The sequence below is a fragment of the Petromyzon marinus genome, chromosome 75, assembly GCF_048934315.1.
Source record: "Petromyzon marinus isolate PM22_M1 ecotype Great Lakes invasive population chromosome 75, UKy_Petmar_22M1.pri1.0, whole genome shotgun sequence".
Classification (NCBI taxonomy): Eukaryota; Metazoa; Chordata; class Hyperoartia; order Petromyzontiformes; family Petromyzontidae; genus Petromyzon; species Petromyzon marinus.
Window position 1 is genome coordinate 5,244,368 of NC_133741.1, and position 24,533 is coordinate 5,268,900.

Genomic DNA, 24,533 nt, shown 5'->3' on the forward strand with positions numbered 1-24,533 from the left:
ACTACCTCGCCTGGTCTACAGGAGGTCGTGGGTTCGATCCCGGACCCTGTGAGATGTTGACTACCTCGCCTGGTATACAGGAGGTCGTGCGTTCGATCCCAGACCATGGGAGATGTTGACTACCTCGCCTGGTACGCGGGAGGTCGTGGGTTCGATCCCGGACCCTGTGAGATGTTGACTACCTCGCCTGGCCCGCAGGAGGTCGTGGGTTTTATCCCAGATCCTGTGAGATGTTGACTACCTCGCCTGGTCTACAGGAGGTCGTGGGTTCGATCCCAGACCCTGTGAGATGTTGACTACCTCGCCTGGTATACAGGAGGTCGTGGGTTTTATCCCGGACCATGGGAGATGTTGATTACCTCGCCTGGTCCGCAGGAGGTCGTGGGTTCGATCCCGGACCCTGGGAGATGTTGACTACCTCGCCTGGTACGCGGGAGGTCGTGGGTTAGATCCCGGACCCTGGGAGATGTTGACTACCTCGCCTGGTCCGCAGGAGGTCGTGGGTTCGATCCCGGACCCTGTGAGCTGTTGACTACCTCGCCTGGTACGCAGGAGGTCGTGGGTTCAATCCCGGACCATGGGAGATGTTGACTACATCGCCTGGTACGCAGGAGGTCGTGGGTTCAATCCCAGACCCTGTGAGATGTTGACTACCTCGCCTGGTACGCAGGAGGTCGTGGGTTCGATCCCGGACCCTGTGAGATGTTGACTACCTCGCCTGGTACACAGGAGGTCGTGGGTTCGATCCCAGACCCTGTGAGATGTTGACTACCTCGCCTGGTACGCGGGAGGTCGTGGGTTCGATCCCGGACCCTGTGAGATGTTGACTACCTCGCCTGGTATACAGGAGGTCGTGGGTTCGATCCCGGACCCTGTGAGATGTTGACTACCTCGCCTGGTCTACAGGAGGTCGTGGGTTCGATCCCGGACCCTGTGAGATGTTGACTACCTCGCCTGGTATACAGGAGGTCGTGGGTTTTATCCCAGACCATGGGAGATGTTGACTACCTCGCCTGGTCTACAGGAGGTCGTGGGTTCAATCCCAGACCCTGTGAGATGTTGACTACCTCGCCTGGTCTACAGGAGGTCGTGGGTTCAATCCCAGACCCTGTGAGATGTTGACTACCTCGCCTGGTACGCGGGAGGTCATGGTGGGTTCGATCCCGGACCCTGTGAGATGTTGACTACCTCGCCTGGTACACGGGAGGTCGTGGTGGGTTCGATCCCGGACCCTGTGAGATGTTGACTACCTCGCCTGGTCTACAGGAGGTCGTGGGTTCGATCTCAGACCCTGTGAGATGTTGACTACCTCGCCTGGTATACAGGAGGTCGTGGGTTCGATCCCGGACCCTGGGAGATGTTGACTACCTCGCCTGGTATACAGGAGGTCGTGGGTTCGATCCCGGACCCTGGGAGATGTTGACTACCTCGCCTGGTCTACAGGAGGTTGTGGGTTTAATTCCAGACCCTGTGAGATGTTGACTACCTCGCCTGGTACGCGGGAGGTCGTGGGTTCGATCCCGGACCCTGTGAGATGTTGATTACCTCGCCTGGTCCGCAGGAGGTCGTGGGTTCGATCCCGGACCCTGTGAGATGTTGACTACCTCGCCTGGTACGCAGGAGGTCGTGGGTTCGATCCCGGACCCTGTGAGATGTTGACTACCTCGCCTGGTCTACAGGAGGTCGTGGGTTCGATCCCAGACCCTGTGAGATGTTGACTACCTCGCCTGGTATACAGGAGGTCGTGCGTTCGATCCCGGACCCTGTGAGATGTTGACTACCTCGCCTGGTATACAGGAGGTCGTGGGTTCAATCCCAGACCCTGGGAGATGTTGACTACCTCGCCTGGTCTACAGGAGGTCGTGGGTTCGATCCCGGACCCTGTGAGATGTTGACTACCTCGCCTGGTACGCGGGAGGTCGTGGGGTCGATCCCAGACCCTGTGAGATGTTGACTACCTCGCCTGGTACACAGGATGTCGTGGGTTCGATCCCGGACCCTGTGAGATGTTAACTACCTCGCCTGGTATACAGGAGGTCGTGGGTTCGATCCCGGACCCTGTGAGATGTTGACTACCTCGCCTGGTCTACAGGAGGTCGTGGGTTTTATCCCAGACCCTGTGAGATGTTGACTACCTCGCCTGGTCTACAGGAGGTCGTGGGTTAGATCCCGGACCCTGTGAGATGTTGACTACCTCGCCAGGTACGCGGGAGGTCGTGGGTTCGATCCCAGACCCTGGGAGATGTTGACTACCTCGCCTGGTACGCGGGATGTCGTGGGTTAGATCCCGGACCCTGTGAGATGTTGACTACCTCGCCTGGTCTACAGGAGGTCGTGGGTTTTATCCCAGACCCTGTGAGATGTTGACTACCTCGCCTGGTATACAGGAGGTCGTGGGTTCGATCCCGGACCCTGTGAGATGTTGACTACCTCGCCTGGTCTACAGGAGGTCGTGGGTTCGATCCCGGACCCTGTGAGATGTTGACTACCTCGCCTGGTACGCGGGAGGTCGTGGGTTAGATCCCGGACCCTGGCAGATGTTGACTACCTCGCCTGGTATACAGGAGGTCGTGGGTTCGATCCCGGACCCTGTGAGATGTTGACTAACTCACCTGGTATACAGGAGGTCGTGTGTTTAATTTCAGAGCCTCTGAGATGTTGACTACCTCGCCTGGTACGCGGGAGGTCGTGGGTTCGATCCCGGACCCTGGCAGATGTTGACTACCTCGCCGGATACGCGGGAGGTCGTGGGTTCGATCCCGGACCCTGTGAGATGTTGACTACCTCGCCTGGTGTACAGGAGGTCGTGGGTTTAATCCCAGACCCTGTGAGATGTTGACTACCTCGCCTGGTCTACAGGAGGTCGTGGGTTTTATCCCAGACCCTGTGAGATGTTGACTACCTCGCCTGGTACGCCGGAGGTCGTGGGTTCGATCCCGGACCCTGTGAGATGTTGACTACCTCGCCTGGTCTACAGGAGGTCGTGGGTTCGATCCCGGACCCTGTGAGATGTTGACTACCTTGCCTGGTCTACAGGAGGTCGTGGGTTCGATCCCGGACTCTGTGAGATGTTGACTACCTCGCCTGGTACGCGGGAGGTCGTGGGTTCGATCCCGGACCCTGTGAGATGTTGACTACCTCGCCTGGTACGCAGGAGGTCGTGAGTTCGATCCCGGACCCTGTGAGATGTTGACTACCTCGCCTGGTACGCGGGAGGTCGTGGGTTCGATCCCGGACCCTGGGAGATGTTGACTACCTCGCCTGGTATACAGGAGGTCGTGGGTTCGATCCCAGACCCTGGGAGATGTTGACTACCTCGCCTGGTACGCAGGAGGTCGTGGGTTCAATTCCAGACCCTGTGAGATGTTGACTACCTCGCCTGGTCTACAGGAGGTCGTGGGTTCAATCCCAGACCCTGTGAGATGTTGACTACCTCGCCTGGTCCACAGGAGGTCGTGGGTTCGATCCCACACACTGAGATATGTTGACTACCTCGCCTGGTCTACAGGAGGTCGTAGTCTCTATGGGTCTCTATGGGTCTCTATGAGTCTCTATGCGTCTCTATGGGTCTCTATGAGTGTGGGTCTCTATGGGTGTGGGTCTCTATGAGTCTCTATGGGTCTCTATGAGTCTCTATGGGTCTCTATGAGTCTCTATGGGTCTCTATGAGTCTCTATGGGTCTCTATGGGTCTCTATGAGTCTCTATGAGTGTCTATGGGTCTCTATGGGTCTCTATGAGTCTCTATGGGTCTCTATGAGTCTCTATGGGTCTCTATGGGTCTCTATGGGTCTCTATGAGGCTCTATGAGTCTCAATGAGTGTCTATGGGTCTCTATGGGTCTCTATGAGTCTCTATGGGTCTCTATGGGTCTCTATGGGTGTATGAGTCTCTATGGGTCTCTATGGGTCTCTATGAGTCTCTATGAGTCTCTATGGGTCTCTATGGGTGTCTATGGGTCTCTATGAGTCTCTATGGGTCTCTATGGGTCTCTATGGGTCTCTATGGATGTCTATGGGTCTCTATGGGTCTCTATGGGTCTCTATGAGTCTCTATGGGTCTCTATGAGTCTCTATGGGTCTCTATGAGTCTCTATGGGTCTCTATGGGTCTCTATGGGTCTCTATGGGTCTCTATGGGTCTCTATGGGTGTCTATGAGTCTCTATGGGTCTCTATGGGTCTCTATGAGTCTCTATGGGTCTCTATGGGTGTCTATGGGTCTCTATGAGTCTCTATGAGTCTCTGTGGGTCTCTATGGGTCTCTATGAGTCTCTATGGGTCTCTATGAGTCTCTATGGGTCTCTATGAGTCTCTATGGGTCTCTATGGGTCTCTATGGATGTCTATGGGTCTCTATGGGTCTCTATGAGTCTCTATGAGTCTCTATGAGTCTCTGTGGGTCTCTATGGGTCTCTATGAGTCTCTATGGGTCTCTATGAGTCTCTATGGGTCTCTATGGGTCTCTATGAGTCTCTATGAGTGTGGGTCTCTATGGGTCTCTATGGGTCTCTATGAGTCTCTATGGGTCTCTATGAGTCTCTATGGGTCTCTATGGGTGTCTATGAGTCTCTATGAGTCTGTATGGGTCTCTATGGGTCTCTATGGGTCTCTATGGGTGTCTATGAGTCTCTATGAGTCTGTATGGGTCTCTATGGGTCTCTATGAGTCTCTATGGGTCTCTATGGGTCTCTATGGGTCTCTATGGGTCTCTATGAGTCTCTATGGGTCTCTATGGGTGTCTATGAGTCTCTATGAGTCTGTATGGGTCTCTATGGGTCTCTGAGTCTCTATGAGTCTCTATGGGTCTGTATGGGTCTCTATGGGTCTCTATGAGTCTCTATGAGTCTCTATGGGTCTCTATGGGTCTCTATGGGTCTCTATGGGTCTCTATGAGTCTCTATGGGTCTCTATGGGTGTCTATGAGTCTCTATGAGTCTGTATGGGTCTCTATGGGTCTCTGAGTCTCTATGAGTCTCTATGGGTGTCTATGAGTCTCTAAGAGTCTCTATGGGTCTCTATGGGTCTATGAGTCTCTATGAGTCTCTATGGGTCTCTATGGGTCTCTATGAGTCTCTATGAGTGAGTGAGGGAGAGGGATAACACCGTCAGCCATCAGACCGCCCCCCTCACCCTCAGCGAGCTTTCCCATTGGCTCCTCCTGAGTCTCCGTGCTGGGCTGTGATTGGCTCGGCTGGGCAGGGGGCGGGGTCGCACCCTGGACAAACAACAACAACAACAACCACCACAAGACATCAGCAAACAACAGCTGCTTCAGAAGGTTCTGGCACGAAACGACGGACACCACGGAAAGCACTTAGAACTCACTCACCCACTCACTCATACACTCACTCACTCACTCAGCCACTCACTCACTCACCCACTCACTCACCCACTCACCCACTCACTCACTCACCCACTCACTCACCCACCCACCCACTCACTCACCCACTCACTCACCCACTCACCCACTCACCCACCCACTCACCCGCCCACTCACTCGCCCACTCACTCGCTCACTCACCCGCTCACTCACCCGCTCACTCACCCGCTCACTCACCCGCTCACCCACTCACTCACCCACTCGCTCACTCACTCACTCACCCACTCACTCACTCACTCACCCACCCACTCACCCACCCACTCACCCACCCACTCACCTACTCACCCACTCACTCGCCCACCCACTCACTCGCCCACTCACTCACTCGCCCACTCACTCACTCGCCCACTCACTCACCCACTCACTCACTCACTCACCCACTCACTCGCCCACTCACCCACGCACTCACCCACTCACCCACTCACTCACCTACTCACCCACAAACTCACTCACCCACTCACTCACTCACCCACTCACTCACCCACTCACTCACCCACTCACTCACTCACCCACTCACTCACTCACCCACTCACCCACTCACCCACCCACTCACTCACCCACTCACTCACTCACTCCCCCACCCACTCACCCACTCACTCACCCACCCACTCACCCACTCACCCACTCACTCACCCACTCACTCACCCACTCACCCACTCACTCACCCACCCACTGATTCACTCGCCCACTCACTCACTCACCCACTCCCCCACTCACTCACTCACCCACTCACTCACCCACTCACTCACCCACTCACTCACTCCCCCACCCACTCACCCACTCACTCACCCACCCACTCACCCACTCACCCACTCACTCACCCACTCACCCACTCACTCACCCACTCACCCACTCACTCATCCACCCACTCACTCACTCACCCACTCACTCACTCACCCACTCACCCACTCACTCGCCCACTCATCCACTCACTCAATCGCCCACTCACCCACTCACTCATCCACTCACCCACTCACCCACCCACTCACACACCCACCCACTCACTCACCCACCCACTCACCCACCCACTCAATCGATTCACCAATGAGCCGAGGCCACGGTCACGTGATCTCGCCACGCCCACTGCAAGCACCTTGGCGGAGCTACCACCACCGGCCGAGGGAGCCGGCGGCCGGTAAACCCCGGAGTGGAGCGCAGGAGCCGGAGCCGCAGGAGCTGGAGCCGGAGGAGCCGGAGCCGGAGCCGGGCTGCTGCTGTAACCAGGAGGAGGGGAGGCTGTGGAGGAGGCCCAGGTCTTCCCGGAAACCTGGCCCGGAGCGCCGACCGGAGCCGGAGCAGTCGCTGAGGCTGTGGGGGAGGTCCAGGTCTTCCCAGAAACCTGGCCCGGAGCGGCGAGGGCCGGAGCGGGAGCCGGAGCGGCTGCTGAGGCTGGGGAGACCCAGGTCTTCCCGGAAACCTGGCCCGGAGCGCCGACCGGAGCCGGAGCGGTTGCTGAGGCTGGGGAGGCCCAGGTCTTCCCGGAAACCTGGCCCGGAGCGGCGATGGCCAGAGCGGGAGCCGGAGCGGCTGCTGAGGCTGTGGAGGAGGCCCAGGTCTTCCCGGAAACCTGGCCCGGAGCGCCGACCGGAGCCGACGCGGGAGCCGGAGCGGTTGCCGAGGCTGTGGAGGAGACCCAGGTCTTCCCGGAAACCTGGCCCGGAGCAGTGAGGGCCGGAGCGGGAGCGGTTGCTGAGGCTGTGGAGGAGGCCCAGGTCTTCCCGGAAACCTGGCCCGGAGCTCCAGACTGGGCGGCTCCGACGAAACCCCGGATCGCCGTCTGAGCCTGGGCCAGAGACTGGGCCGGGATTTGGATCGGAGCCGGAGCCGGAGCCGGAGCCGGAGCCGGAGCTTGAACCACAAACGGAGCCGGAGCCGGAGCCACGAACGGAGCCGGAGCCGGAGCCGGAGCTTGAACCACAAACGGAGCCGGAGCCGGAGCCACGAACGGAGCCGGAGCCACGAACGGAGCTGCCGTGCGCACCGGAGCCGGAGCCCGGAACGGAGCCGGAGCCGGAGCCGGAGGAGCCGGAGCCAGAAACGGAGCCGGAGCCGGAGCCGGAGCCCGCTGTTGCTGTCCGGAAGTCGCCAAAGCCCGGCACGGACTCACGGAGCGAGGAGCCGGATCGTGGGAGGGGAATTGCCGGAGCGCAGTGGGGGGGGCGGTGGCCCCGCCCCCCGCCTTGAGGGGAGGGGCCACCCAGGGAGGGATGGGGGCGGCGGTGACCTCCGTTGACCTCAGCACCGAGGGGTCATCACCCCCAACCTCAGCTGCCTGGGGGAGGGGGGAGGGGGGATGGGGGGGGGAGAGGGGGGGGGGGAGTGGGGGGTGGGGGGGGAGGGGGGAGAGGTGGGAGGGGGGAGTGGGGGGAGGGGGGAGAGGGGAGAGGGGGGATGGGGGGAGAGAGACATGAGACCACTCCTCACCACTCCTCACCACCCTCACTCACCACTCCTCACCACTCCTCACCACTCCTCACCACTCCTCACCACCCACCACTCACCACCCCCACTCACCACTCCTCACCACTCCTCACCACTCCTCACCACCCTCACTCACCACTCCTCACCACTCCTCAGCACTCACCACTCACCACTCTTCACCACTCCTCACCACCCCCACCACTCCTCACCACTCCTCACCACTCCTCACCCACCACTCACCACTCCTCACCACTCCTCACCCACCACCACGCACCACTCCTCACCATCCCCACTCACCACCCACCACTCCTCACCACTCCTCACCCCCCACTCACCACTCCTCACCACCACTCACCACTCCTCACCACTCCTCACCACTCCTCACCCACCACTCACCACTCCTCACCCACCACTCACCACTCCTCACCATCCCCACTCACCACTCACCACTCCTCACCACTCCTCACTCACCACTCCTCACCCACCACTCACCACTCCTCACCACTCCTCACCATCCCCACTCACCACTCACCACTCCTCACCACTCCTCACCACCCACCACTCACCACCCTCACTCACCACTCCTCACCACCACTCACCACTCCTCACCACTCCTCACCACTCCTCACCCACTCCTCACCACCACTCACCACTCCTCACCACACCCACTCACCACTCCTCACCACTCCTCACCCACCACTCACCACTCCTCACCACTCACCACTCACCACCCCTCACCACTCCTCACCACTCCTCACCACTCACCACACCCACTCACCACTCCTCACCACTCCTCACCCACCACTCACCACTCACCACTCCTCACCACTCACCACTCCTCACCACCCACCACTCACCACCCACCACTCACCACCACTCACCACCACTCACCACTCACCACTCCTCACCACCACCACTCACCCTCATCCTGCGTAGCAGGAACGGTGAGCTGCTCTTCATCTCCGCCAGCATGCAGCTCAGGGGGTCCATCTCGGCCATCTTGGGTCTCTCGGGCCTCCTGCTGGTGGGCTGGGGGCCCGAAACGTCGGACACAGGTACAGCTCCCCCAGGTAGTCCACACACCCCCACTCACTCACCCACTCACTCACTCACAATACAACAACACAACACCAACAACGCCAACAACAACAACACAACACCACAACAACACCACAACACCACAACAACAGCAACACCACAACAACACCACAGCAACACAACAACAACACAACAACAACACAACAACAACACCACAGCAACACAACACCACAAACAACAACACAACAACAACACAACAACACCACAGCAACACAAGAACACAACACAACACCACAACAACAACACCACAACACAACAACACAACACCACAACAACACCACAACAACAACACCACAACAACACAACAACACCACAACAACACAGCAACACCACAACAACACCACAACAACACAGCAACACCACCACACTACAACACCACAACAACACAACAACAACAACACCACAACAACAACAACACCACAACACAACAATAACACCACAACAACACCACAACAACACAACAACAACACCACAACAACAACACAACAACACAACACCACAACACAACAACACAACACAACAACACAACAACATCAACAACAACACAACAACAACACAACAACACACAACAACAACACAACAACAACACACCACAACAACACAACAACAACAACACAACAACAACACAACAACACCAACACAACACCACAACAACACCACAACACCACAACAACACCACAACACCACAACAACACAACACCACAACAACACCACAACAACACCACAACAACACCACAACAACAACACAACACCACAACAACACCACAACAACACAACACCGCAACAACAACAACACAACACCACCACAACAACACCACAACAACAACACCACAACAACACAACACCACAACAACACAACAACAACACAACAACAACACAACAACACAACACCACAACAACAACACAACAACACCACCACAACAACACAACAACAACACCACCAACACAACAACACCACAACACCACAACAACACCACAACAACACCACAACAACACCACACCACAACACAACAACACAACACAACAACACCACACCACAACACAACAACACAACACAACAACACAACACCACAACACCAACACAACAACAACACAACAACAACACAACACCACAACAACACCACAACAACACAACACCACAACAACAACACCACAACAACACCACAACAACACCAACAACACAACACCACATCAACACAACAACACAACACAACACCACCACCACAACAACACAACAACACCACAACAACAACACCACACCACCACAACAACACAACAACAACACCACAACACCACAACAACACCACAACAACACAACAACAACACAACACCACAAACACCACAACAACACCACATCAACAACAACACAACAACAACACCACAACAACACAACAACACCACAACAACACAACACCACAACAACAACACAAACAACACAACACCACAACAACACCACAACAACACAACAACACAACAACACCACAACAACACAACAACACAACACCACAACAACACCACAACAACACAACACCACCACACCACAACAACACAACACCACCACAACAACACAACACCACAACACCACAACAACACAACACCACCACAACAACACAACACCACAACACAACACCACAACAACACAACACCACAACAACACCACAACAACACAACACCACAACACCACAACAACACACCAACACCACAACACCACAACACCACAACAACACCACAACACCACAACAACACCACAAACAACAACACCACCACAAACAACAACACCACCACAACAACAACACCACAAACACCACATCAACAACAACACCACAACAACACCACAACAACACAACAACAACACCACAACAACCACAACACTACAACACTCACCTGCAGTTGTGCCTTTCCCATTGGCTGCCGAGGCGAGCCCTCTGATTGGCCGGACCAGCCAACGCCGGGTGGGGGGGGAGGAGGTGGGGGTGGTGGGGGCGGTGGGGGGGGAGGGGCTGGGGGAGGCGGTGACGTCACAAGGATGGGGGGAGGGGCTGGGGGGGGCGGCGAAGTCTCCGGCATGGGGGGTGGAGGTGGAGGGGGCGGGGGCAGGTCGTGATCGTCCAATGGGCAGCCGGGGGGCGGAGGCAGGGGCGGAGCCTCGCAGGGGCCAAGGGTCAGGTCCTCGGGCGGGGGTGGGGGCGGCAGGTCGACTGTGGGGTGGGGAGGGGGCAAAGGTGAAGGGGCAGAGGTCACCCAGGTAGCTCGCTCACTTAGACACTCACTCACACACTCACTTACACACTCACTCACTTACACACTCACTTACACACTCACTCACTTAAACACTCACAGACTCACTTACACACTCACTCACTTACACACTCACTTACACACACACTCACTTACACACTCACAGACTCACCTACACACTCACTTACTTACACACTCACTTACACACTCACAGACTCACTCACTTACACACTCACACTCACTTACACACTCACTTAAACACACACACTCACTTACACACTCACTCACTTACACACTCACTTACACACTCACTTACACACACACTCACTTACACACTCACTTAAACACTCACAGACTCACTTACACACTCACTCACTTACACACTCACTTACACACACACTCACTTACACACTCACAGACTCACCTACACACTCACTTACTTACACACTCACTTACACACTCACAGACTCACTCACTTACACACTCACACTCACTTATACACTCACTTAAACACACACACTCACTTACACACTCACTCACTTACACACTCACTTAAACACTCACTTAAACACACACACTTAAACACACACACTCACTTACACACTCACTCACTTACACACTCACTCACACACTCACTCACTTACACACACACACTCACTTACACACTCACTTAAACACACACACTTAAACACACACACTCACTTACACACTCACTCACTTACACACTCACTCACTTACACACTCACTCACTTACACACTCACTCACTTACACACTCACTCACTCACTTACACACTCACTCACTTACACACTCACTTACACACTCACTTACACACTCACTCACTTACACACTCACTTACACACTCACTCACTTACACACTCACTCACTTACACACACACTCACACACCCACTCACCCACTCACCCACTCACCCACTCACTCACCCACCCACTCACTCACTCACCCACTCACTCACCCACCCACCCACTCACTCACCCACTCACTCACCCACCCACTCACTCACCCACTCACTCACTCACCCACTCACTCACTCACCCACCCACTCACTCACTCACCCACCCACCCACTCACCCACCCACCCACTCCACCACCCACCCACTCACTCGCCCACTCACTCACTCTCTCACCCACCCACCCACTCACTCGCCCACCCGTTTAGCCCCCTCTATGCGGCGGGCGGCTGGGAACGGGGGGGAGACGTTGCCCAGCCAACGCAGCTTCGCCTGCAACCACCACCACCACCACTACAACCACCACCACTACAACCACCACCACCACCACCACTACAACCACCACCACCACCACCACCACTACAACCACCACCACCACTACTACAACCACCACCACCACTATAACCACCACTACTACAACCACCACCACCACCACCACTACAACCACCACCACCACTACTACAACCACCACCACCACTATAACCACCACTACTACAACCACCACCACCACCACTACAACCACAACCACCACCACCACTACAACCACCACCACCACCACTACAACCACCACTACAACCACCACCACCACCACTACAACCACCACTACAACCACCACCACCACCACTACAACCACCACCACCACTATAACCACCACTACACCCACCACTACAACCACCACCACCACTATAACCACCACCACCAGTACAACCACCACCACCACTACAACCACCACCACCACTATAACCACCACCACCACTATAACCACCACCACCACTACAACCACCACCACCACTACAACCACCACCACTACTACAACCACCACCACTACAACCACCACCACCACTACAACCACCACCACCGCTACAACCACCACTACAACCACCACTACAACCACAACCACCACCACTACAACCACCACCACCACTACAACCACCACCACTATAACCACCACCACCACTACAACCACCACCACCACTACAACCACCACCACCACTACAACCACCACCACCACTACAACCACAACCACCACCACTACAACCACCACCACCACTACAACCACCACCACTATAACCACCACCACCACTATAACCACCACCACCACTATAACCACCACCACCACTACAACCACCACCACCACTACAACCACCACCACTACAACCACCACCACTACAACCACCACCACCTCCACCACCACCACCTCCACCTCCACCACCACCACCACCACCACCTCCACCACCACCACCTCCACCTCCACCACCACCACCTCCACCTCCACCTCCACCACCACCACCACCGCCTCCACCACCACCACCACCACCACCCCCACCACCACCGAGGCCACAACCACTCACAGTCATCTGGGATGCTTCCACCACCACCACCACCACCGCCACCACCATGGAGGTCTCCATGTTTCAAGTGTGGGGCTGAGACGGAGGAGAATTTCTTCTGCGCTTTGTAGAAGTGCACTGGTGGTGGTGGTGGTGGTGGAGCGTCTGGAATATCAGCCATGATGGGAAGCCCTGCTGATCACAACAACAACAACAATATCACCAACATCAACAACAACATCAACATCAACAACAGTCAACAGCAACAGTCAACAACAACAACAACCATCAACAACAACAACCACAACAACAACAACCACAACAACAACAACCACAACAACAACAACAACCACAACAACAACAATAGTCAACAACAACAACAGCAACAACAACCACAACAACAACCACAACAACAACAACCACAACAACAACCACAACAACAACAATAATCAACAACAACAGCAACAACAACTACTACCACTACAACAACCACAACAACAACCACAACAACAACAACAACCACAACAACAACATCAACAATAGTCAACAACAACAACCACAACAACAACCACAACAACAACAACCACAACAACAACCACATCATCAACAACAACAACAACAACAACAACATCAACAACAACAACCACCACAACAACAACAACATCATCAACAACAACAACCACAACAACAACAACCACAACAACAACAGTCAACAACAACAGTCAACAACAACAACAACAGTCAACAACAACAACATCAACAACAACATCAACAACAACAACAACCACAACAACAACCACAACAACATCAACAACAGTCAACAGCAACAGTCAACAACAACAACAACAACAACCATCAACAACAACAACAGTCAACAACAACCACAACAACAACAACAGTCAACAACAACAGTCAACAACAACAACCACAACAACAACAACCACAACAACAGTCAACAACAACAACATCAACAACAACAACAACCACAACAACAACAACCACAACAACATCAACAACAGTCAACAGCAACAGTCAACAACAACAACAACCATCAACAACAACAGTCAACAACAACCACAACAACAACAACAACCACAACAACAACAACCACAACAACAACAACCACAACAACAGTCAACAACAACAACAGTCAACAACAACCACAACAACAACCGTCCGTCGACCTGCCCCTCTCCAGGGTAGGAGGATCACGGAGAGATGGGGGAGCTTGTGAGGACACCACTGAGCTAGAGACTCATAGAGACCCATAGAGACCCATAGAGACTCATAGAGATTCATAGAGACCCATAGAGACTCATAGAGATTCATAGAGACTCATAGAGACTCATAGACCCATAGAGACTCATAGAGACCCACAGAGACTCATAGAGACCCATAGAGACTCATAGAGACCCATAGAGATTCATAGAGACCCATAGAGACCCATAGAGACCCATAGAGACTCATAGAGACCCATAGAGATTCATAGAGACCCATAGAGACCCATAGAGACTCATAGAGACCCATAGAGATTCATAGACACCCATAGAGACCCATAGAGACCCATAGAGACCCATAGAGATTCATAGAGACTCATAGAGACTCATAGAGATTCATAGACACCCATAGACACCCATAGACACCCATAGAGACTCATAGAGACTCATATAGACCCATAGAGATTCATAGAGACTTAGAGACCCATAGACACCCATAGAGACCCATAGACACCCATAGAGACCCATAGAGACCCATAGAGACTCATAGAGACCCATAGAGACTCATAGAGACCCACAGAGACTCACAGAGACCCATAGAGACTCATAGACACCCATAGAGACCCATAGAGACTCAGAGACCCATAGAGACTCATAGAGACGCATAGAGACTCATAGACACCCATAGACACCCATAGAGACCCATAGAGACCCATAGAGACTCACAGACCCATAGAGACTCATAGAGACTCATAGAGACCCATAGAGACTCATAGAGACCCATAGACACCCATAGAGACCCATAGAGACTCAGAGACCCATAGAGACTCATAGAGACCCATAGAGACTCATAGAGACTCATAGACACCCATAGAGACCCATACAGACCCATAGAGACTCATAGAGACCCATAGAGATTCATAGAGACCCATAGAGACCCATAGAGACTCATAGAGACCCATAGAGATTCATAGACACCCATAGAGACCCATAGAGACCCATAGAGACCCATAGAGATTCATAGAGACCCATAGAGACTCAGATATCCATAGAGACCCATAGAGACCCATAGAGACTCATAGAGACTCATAGAGACTCATAGACCCATAGAGACTCATAGAGACCCACAGAGACTCACAGAGACCCATAGAGACTCATAGAGACCCATAGAGATTCATAGAGACCCATAGAGACCCATAGAGACTCATAGAGACCCATAGAGATTCATAGACACCCATAGAGACCCATAGAGACCCATAGAGATTCATAGAGACTCATAGAGACTCATAGAGATTCATAGACACCCATAGACACCCATAGAGACCCATAGAGACTCATAGAGACTCATAGAGACTCATAGAGATTCATAGACACCCATAGACACCCATAGACACCCATAGAGACCCATAGACACCCATAGAGACCCATAGAGACCCATAGAGACTCATAGAGACCCATAGAGACCCACAGAGACTCACAGAGACCCATAGAGACTCATAGACACCCATAGAGACCCATAGAGACTCAGAGACCCATAGAGACTCATAGAGACGCATAGAGACTCATAGACACCCATAGAGACCCATAGAGACCCATAGAGACTCACAGACCCATAGAGACTCATAGAGATCCATAGAGACTCATAGAGACTCATAGAGACCCATAGAGACTCATAGAGACCCATAGACACCCATAGAGACCCATAGAGACTCATAGAGACCCATAGAGACTCATAGAGACTCATAGACACCCATAGAGACCCATACAGACCCATAGAGACCCATAGAGACCCACAGAGACTCATAGAGACCCATAGAGACCCACACTCATAGAGACCCATAGAGACCCATAGAGACTCATAGACACCCATAGAGACTCATAGAGACTCATAGAGACCCACAGAGACCCATAGACACCCATAGAGACCCATAGAGACTCATAGAGACCCATAGAGACTCTTAGAGACCCACAGAGACTCATAGACATTCATAGAGACCCATAGAGACCCATAGACACCCATAGAGATTCATAGAGACTCATAGAGACCCATAGAGACTCATAGAGACCCATAGAGACTCATAGAGATTCATAGAGACCCATAGAGACCCATAGAGACTCAGAGATTCATAGAGACTCATAGAGACCCACAGAGACTCATAGAGACCAATAGAAACCCATAGAGACCCATAGAGACCCACACCCATAGAGACTCATAGAGACCCACACCCATAGAGACCCAGAGAGACCCATAGAGACCCATAGAGACTCATAGAGACTCATAGAGACCCACACTCATAGAGACTCATAGAGACTCATAGAGACCCACACTCATAGAGACCCATAGAGACTCATAGAGACCCATAGAGACCCATAGAGACTCATAGAGACCCATAGAGACCCATAGAGACCCACACTCATAGAGACTCATAGAGACTCATAGAGACCCACACTCATAGAGACCCATAGAGACTCATAGAGACCCATAGAGACCCATAGAGACCCACACTCATAGAGACCCATAGAGACCCATAGAGACTCATAGAGACCCATAGAGACCCACAGAGACTCGTAGAGACCCACAGAGACCCATAGAGACTCATAGAGACTCATAGAGACCCATAGAGACCCGTAGAGACCCATAGAGACTCATAGAGACTCATAGAGACCCGTAGAGACCCATAGAGACCCGTAGAGACCCATAGAGACTCATAGAGACTCATAGAGGCTCATAGAGACCCATAGAGACCCATAGACACCCATAGAGACTCATACTCATAGAGACTCATAGAGACCCACAGAGACTCATAGAGACTCAGAGACCCATAGAGACCCATAGAGACTCATAGAGACCCACAGAGACCCACAGAGACTCATAGAGACTCATAGAGACTCAGAGACTCATAGAGACTCAGAGACCCATAGAGACCCATAGAGACCCATAGAGACTCATAGAGACCCACACTCATAGAGACTCATAGAGACCCATAGAGACTCATAGAGACTATAACACTGAACCCTATGGGAGCCTTAGTCTGGCTCTATGAGACACTAACACTGAACCCTATGGGAGCCTTAGTCTGGCTCTGAGTCTCTAACACTGAACCCTATGGGAGCCTTAGTCTGGCTCTATGAGTCTCTAACACCGAACCCTATGGGAGCCTTAGTCTGGCTCTATGAGTCACTAACACTGAACCCTATGGGAGCCTTAGTCTGGCTCTATGAGTCTCTAACACCGAACCCTATGGGAGCCTTAGTCTGGCTCTATGAGTCTCTAACACTGAACCCTATGGGAGCCTTAGTCTGGCTCTGTGAGTCACTGACACTGAACCCTATGGGAGCCTTAGTCTGGCTCTATGAGTCACTAACAATGAACACTATGGGAGCCTTAGTCTGGCTCTATGAGTCTCTAACACTGAACCCTATGGGAGCCTTAGTCTGGCTCTGTGAGTCACTAACACTGAACCCTATGGGAGCCTTAGTCTGGCTCTATGAGTCACTAACAATGAACCCTATGGGAGCCTTAGTCTGGCTCTATGAGTCTCTAAAACTGAACCCTATTGGAGCCTTTGTCTGGCTCTATTAGTCACTAACACTGAACCCTATGGGAGCCTTAGTCTGGCTCTATGAGTCACTAACATTGAACCCTATGGGAGCCTTAGTCTGGCTCTATGAGTCACTAACACTGAACCCTATGGGAGCCTTAGTCTGGCTCTATGAGTTTCTAACAATGACCCCTATGGGAGCCTTAGTCTGGCTCTGTGAGTCACTAACACTGAACCCTATGTGAGCCTTAGTCTGGCTCTATGAGTCACTAACACCGAACCCTATGGGAGCCTTAGTCTGGCTCTATGAGTCACTAACACTGAACCCTATGGGAGCCTTAGTCTGGCTCTATGAGTTTCTAACACTGAACCCTATGGGAGCCTTAGTCTGGCTCTGTGAGTCACTAACACTGAACCCTATGGGAGCCTTAGTCTGGCTCTATGAGTCTCTAACACTGAACCCTATGGGACCCTTAGTCTGGCTCTATGAGTCTCTAACACTGAACCCTATGGGAGCCTTAGTCTGGCTCTATGAGTCTCTAACACTGAACCCTATGGGAGCCTTAGTCTGGCTCTGTGAGTCTCTAACACTGAACCCTATGGGAGCCTTAGTCTGGCTCTGTGAGTCTCTAACACTGAACCCTATGGGAGGCTTAGTCTGGCTCTATGAGTCTCTAACACTAAACCCTATGGGAGCCTTAGTCTGGCTCTATGAGTCTCTAACACTGAACCCTATGGGAGCCTTAGTCTGGCTCTATGAGTCTCTAACACTAAACCCTATGGGAGCCTTAGTCTGGCTCTATGAGTCTCTAACACTAAACCCTATGGGAGCCTTAGTCTGGCTCTGTGAGTCACTAACACTGAACCCTATGGGAGCCTTAGTCTGGCTCTACGAGTCACTAACACTGAACCCTATGGGAGCCTTAGTCATACCACAATCTCTCTCCACGTGTCACAATCCTATACAATCCCCTAAAGCTGCCATACCACAATCTGTCTCTCAGTCCCATACACAATCCTATACAATCCCCTAAAGCTGCCATACCACAATCTGTCTCTCAGTCCCATACACAATCCTATACAATCCCATATAGGAGCCCATCACCCTTATAAAACGCAATCCTACACGATCCCACCGCTGTGCGGGGTTTACTCACCGCTAAATCCCGGGTCAGCTCGTCTCGTACGATCTCCAGGCGCGGCAGCCGGGCGGGGCCGGGCCCAGCTGATGTCTCAACAACTCCACAACTCCACAACCCAACAACTTAACCACACAACAACTCCACAACCCAACAACTTAACCACACAACAACTCCACAACCCAACAACTCCACAACCCAACAACTCCACAACCCAACAACTCCACAACCCAACAACTTAACCACACAACAACTAAACCACACAACAACTCCACAACCCAACAACTCCACAACCCAACAACTCCACAACCCAACAACTTAACCACACAACAACTAAACCACACAACAACTCCACAACCCAACAACTTAACCACACAACAACTCCACAACCCAACAACTCCACAACCCAACAACTTAACCACACAACAACTCCACAACCCAACAACTTAACCACACAACAACTCCACAACCCAACAACTCCACAACACAACAACTTAACCACACAACAACTCCACAACCCAACAACTCCACAACCCAACAACTTAACCACACAACAACTCCACAACCCAACAACTTAACCACACAACAACTCCACAACCCAACAACTCCACAACCCAACAACTTAACCACACAACAACTCCACAACCCAACAACTCCACAACACAACAACTAAACCACACAACAACTCCACAACCCAACAACTAAACCACACAACAACTCCACAACCCAACAACCCAACAACTTAACAACTTAACCACACAACCACACAACAACCCAACAACTCAACAACTCAACCACACAACAACTTAACCACACAACAACTCCACAAATCAACAACTTAACCACACAACAACTCAACAACTTAACCACACAACTCCACAACCCAACAACCCAACAACTTAACAACTTAACCACACAACAACTCAACAACCCCACAACACAACAACCCAACCACCCAACAACACAACCACCCAACAACACAACAACACAACAACCCCACAACACAACAACTTAACCACACAACAACTCAACAACACAACAACCCAACAACACAACAACAACACAACAACCCAACAACACAACCCAACAACACAACAACCCAACAACAACACAACCCAACAACAACACAACCCAACAACAACACAACAACAACAACACCACCACCACAACCCGGACAACCTCTGCTACCGTCGACCTCAGCAGCGAGGAGGAATCAGCAAAAATCTCTCGCGGCGCCTCCTCTCGGTGGGGGCGGGGCACGGTGGGGGGCGTGGCTGTGGGGGGGGCGGGGCTAGGTGGGGGATGGGGGGCGGGGCTGGGTGGGGGGGGTCGGGCTGTGTGGGGGATGGGACTGGGTGGGGGTGGGGCTGGGGGGTTGGGGTGGGGCTAGGTGGGGGCGGGGCTAAGGGCGAGGCTGGGGGGGTGGGGCTGGGTGCAGGGGCGGGGCGTACGGGGCTCCAACTGGGCGGATATTGGAAGGGGAAAGTGGGCGGGGATTGAAATGCGGAAGTGGGCGTTGATTAGAGGGGAAAGTGGGCGGAGATTGTAGGTAAGTGGGCGGGGCATAAATGGGATAGTGGGCGGGGGGATTGGACAGAAGTGGGCGGGAGGGATTAGAGGTCAAAATGGGCGGGGGGATGGAAGGAAATGGGCGGGGATTGGAGAGAAGTGGGCGGGGATTAGGGGAGAAAGTGGGCGTGTATTGGAAGGGGAAAGTGGGCGTGTATTTGAGAGAAGTGGGCGGGGATTAAAATGGAAAAGTGGGCGGGGTTGGGAAGAAGTGGGCGGAAATTGGAATGGAGAAGTGGGCGGGGATTAGAGGAGAAAGTGGGCGGTCCTTGTGGGTTAGTGGGCGGGGTTATGGTGCAAAGAGGAGGGGGCTTTGGGGAAGGGGGGGGTGACCAGCGCCACGCCCGCTCAACCGCTTTTGGCTCCCCACTCACACACAGTGCGCTAACCACTGCACCACCACTCCCCACTCACACACAGTGCGCTAACCACTGCACCACCACTCCCTACACACACACAGTGCGCTAACCACTGCACCACCACTCCCCACTCACACACAGTGCGCTAACCACTGCACCACCGCTCCCCACTCACACACACAGTGCGCTAACCACTGCACCACCACTCCCCACTCACACACAGTGCGCTAACCACTGCACCACCACTCCCTACACACACACAGTGCGCTAACCACTGCACCACCACTCCCCACTCACACACAGTGCGCTAACCACTGCACCACCGCTCCCCACTCACACACACAGTGCGCTAACCACTGCACCACCGCTCCCCACTCACACACACAGTGCGCTAACCACTGCACCACCACTCCCCACACACACACACAGTGCGCTAACCACTGCACCACCACTCCCCACTCACACACACAGTGCGCTAACCACTGCACCACCACTCCCCACTCACACACAGTGCGCTAACCACTGCACCACCACTCCCTACTTACACACACACAGTGCGCTAACCACTGCACCACCACTCCCCACTCACTCACACACAGTGCGCTAACCACTGCACCACCGCTCCCCACTCACACACACAGTGCGCTAACCACTGCACCACCACTCCCCACTCACACACAGTGCGCTAACCACTGCACCACCGCTCCCCACTCACACACAGTGCGCTAACCACTGCACCACCACTCCCCACTCACACACACACAGTGCGCTAACCACTGCACCACCACTCCCCACTCACGCGCAAAGCGCTATGACCATATTTGGACATCCCCCCTCACCCCCCCTCGACCACCTTCACGAACCCCTCCCTCCTCCCCAGGTGACGTCATCCTCACAGGCATCTATGCCCATATTTGATCATCCCCCCCACCCACCCCCTCTACCCCCCATTAGGTGACGTCATCTTCACAGGTTCTATGCCCATATTGGTCATCCCCCCCCCTCCCTTTAACCCTCTCACTCAGGTGACGTCATCCTCACAGGGTCTATGCCCATATTTGGTCATCCCCCCGACCCCCCCTTACCCCCACCCCCCAACATCAGGTGACGTCATCCTGGTGGGGGTCTATGCCCATATTTGGTCACGAAGCCCTCGGCTCCGCATTTTTGTTGAGGCTCGGGCGTTCCGTCATTGGCGGTGACGTCATCGGAAGGGAGGGGGGAAAGTGAGGGGCGGGGCTATGGGAGGGGGGCGGTGGCTGCTGGGGAGAGATCGAGGGGCGGGGCTGAGGGGGAAAGGGGGGCGGGGCTAGGGGGGCGTTAAAGGTTCAAACGGCTGAGAGGATATGGCAGCTATAGGATAGTTATATAGGATTGTATAGGGTTTTATGGGCTCATAGAGCCAGACTAGGGTACCTATGTGGTTATATAGGATTGTAAAGGGGTTTATGGGATCATAGAGCCAGACTACGGTTCCTATATAGTTATATAGGATTGTATAGGGGTTTATGGGCTCACAGAACCAGACTAGGGTACCTATATGGTTATATAGGATTGTATAGGGTTTTATGGGCTCATAGAGGCAGACTAGGGTTCCTATATAGTTATATAGGATTGTATAGGGTTTTATGGGCTCATAGAGGCAGACTAGGGTACCTATATAGTTATATAGGATTGTATAGGGTTTTATGGGCTCATAGAACCAGACTAGGGTTCCTATATGGTTATATAGGATTGTATAGGGTTTTATGGGCTCATAGAGCCAGACTAGGGTTCATATATAGTTATATAGATAGGATTGTATAGGGTTTTATGGGCTCATAGAGCCAGACTAGGGTTCCTATAGTTTTATAGGATTGCATAGGGTTTTATGGGCTCATAGAGCCAGACTAGGGTTCATATATGGTTATATAGGATTGTATAGGGTTTTATGGGCTCATAGAGCCAGACTAGGGTTCATATATAGTTATATAGATAGGATTGTATAGGGTTTTATGGGCTCATAGAGCCAGACTAGGGTTCCTATAGTTTCATAGGATTGTATAGGGTTTTATGGGCTCATAGAGCCAGACTAGGGTACCTATATGGTTATATAGGATTGTATAGGGTTTTATGGGCTCATAGAGGCAGACTAGGGTACCTATATGGTTATATAGGATTGTATAGGGTTTTATGGGCTCACAGAACCAGACTAGGGTACCTATATGGTTATATAGGATTGTATAGGGTTTTATGGGCTCATAGAGGCAGACTAGGGTTCCTATATAGTTATATAGGATTGTATAGGGCTTTATGGGCTCATAGAGGCAGACTAGGGTACCTATATAGTTATATAGGATTGTATAGGGTTTTATGGGCTCATAGAGCCAGACTAGGGTTCCTATATAGTTATATAGGATTGTAAAGGGTTTTATGGGCTTAAAAAGGCAGACTAGGGTACCCATATGGTTATATAGGATTGTAAAGGGTTTTATGGGCTCACAGAACCAGACTACGGTTCCTATATAGTTATATAGGATTGTATAGGGGTTTATGGGCTCATAGAGGCAGACTAGGGTACCTATGTGGTTATATAGGATTGTAAAGGGGTTTATGGGCTCATAGAGGCAGACTAGGGTACCTATATAGTTATATAGGATTGTAAATGGGTTTATGGGCTCATAGAGACAGACTAGGGTACCTATATAGTTATATAGGATTGTAAATGGTTTTATGGGCTCATAGACGAAGACTAGGGTTCCTATATAGTTATATAGGATTGTATAGGGTTTTATGGGCTCATAGAGCCAGACTAGGGTTCCTATATAGTTATATAGGATTGTATAGGGTTTTATGGGCTCATAGAACCAGACTAGGGTTCCTATATGGTTATATAGGATTGTATAGGGTTTTATGGGCTCATAGAGCCAGACTAGGGTTCATATATAGTTATATAGATAGGATTGTATAGGGTTTTATGGGCTCATAGAGCCAGACTAGGGTTCCTATAGTTTTATAGGATTGTATAGGGTTTTATGGGCTCATAGAGCCAGACTAGGGTTCATATATGGTTATATAGGATTGTATAGGGTTTTATGGGCTCATAGAGCCAGACTAGGGTTCATATATAGTTATATAGATAGGATTGTATAGGGTTTTATGGGCTCATAGAGCCAGACTAGGGTTCATATATGGTTATATAGGATTGTAAAAGGGGTTTATGGGCTCATAGAGGCAGACTAGGGTACCTATATAATTATATAGGATTGTAAATGGGTTTATGGGCTCATAGA

General features: G+C 52.4%; 1 protein-coding gene across 6 annotated transcripts in view; it reads right to left on the bottom strand.

Moving 5' to 3' along the window:
• Positions 1–20,596, bottom strand: part of LOC116938067 (uncharacterized) — a 39,846-nt gene extending 19,250 nt beyond the window's left edge. For 2 of the 6 annotated variants that reach the window (XM_076056330.1, XM_076056329.1), the window contains exons 1-6: positions 19,352–20,596; positions 13,457–13,630; positions 10,782–11,095; positions 8,721–8,828; positions 6,472–7,650; positions 5,129–5,213 (exon numbers count right to left, since the gene is read on the bottom strand). In XM_076056330.1, coding sequence (XP_075912445.1) covers positions 5,129–5,213; positions 6,472–7,650; positions 8,721–8,828; positions 10,782–11,095; positions 13,457–13,616 — 1,846 coding nt within the window. In that variant the 5' untranslated portion in view covers positions 13,617–13,630; positions 19,352–20,596. The remainder of the gene's footprint in view (positions 1–5,128; positions 5,214–6,471; positions 7,651–8,720; positions 8,829–10,781; positions 11,096–13,456; positions 13,631–19,351) is intronic. The other 4 variants (XM_076056328.1, XM_076056327.1, XM_076056326.1 and 1 more) reach the window with 4 other exon arrangements.
• Positions 20,597–24,533: the final 3,937 nt, after the last annotated feature.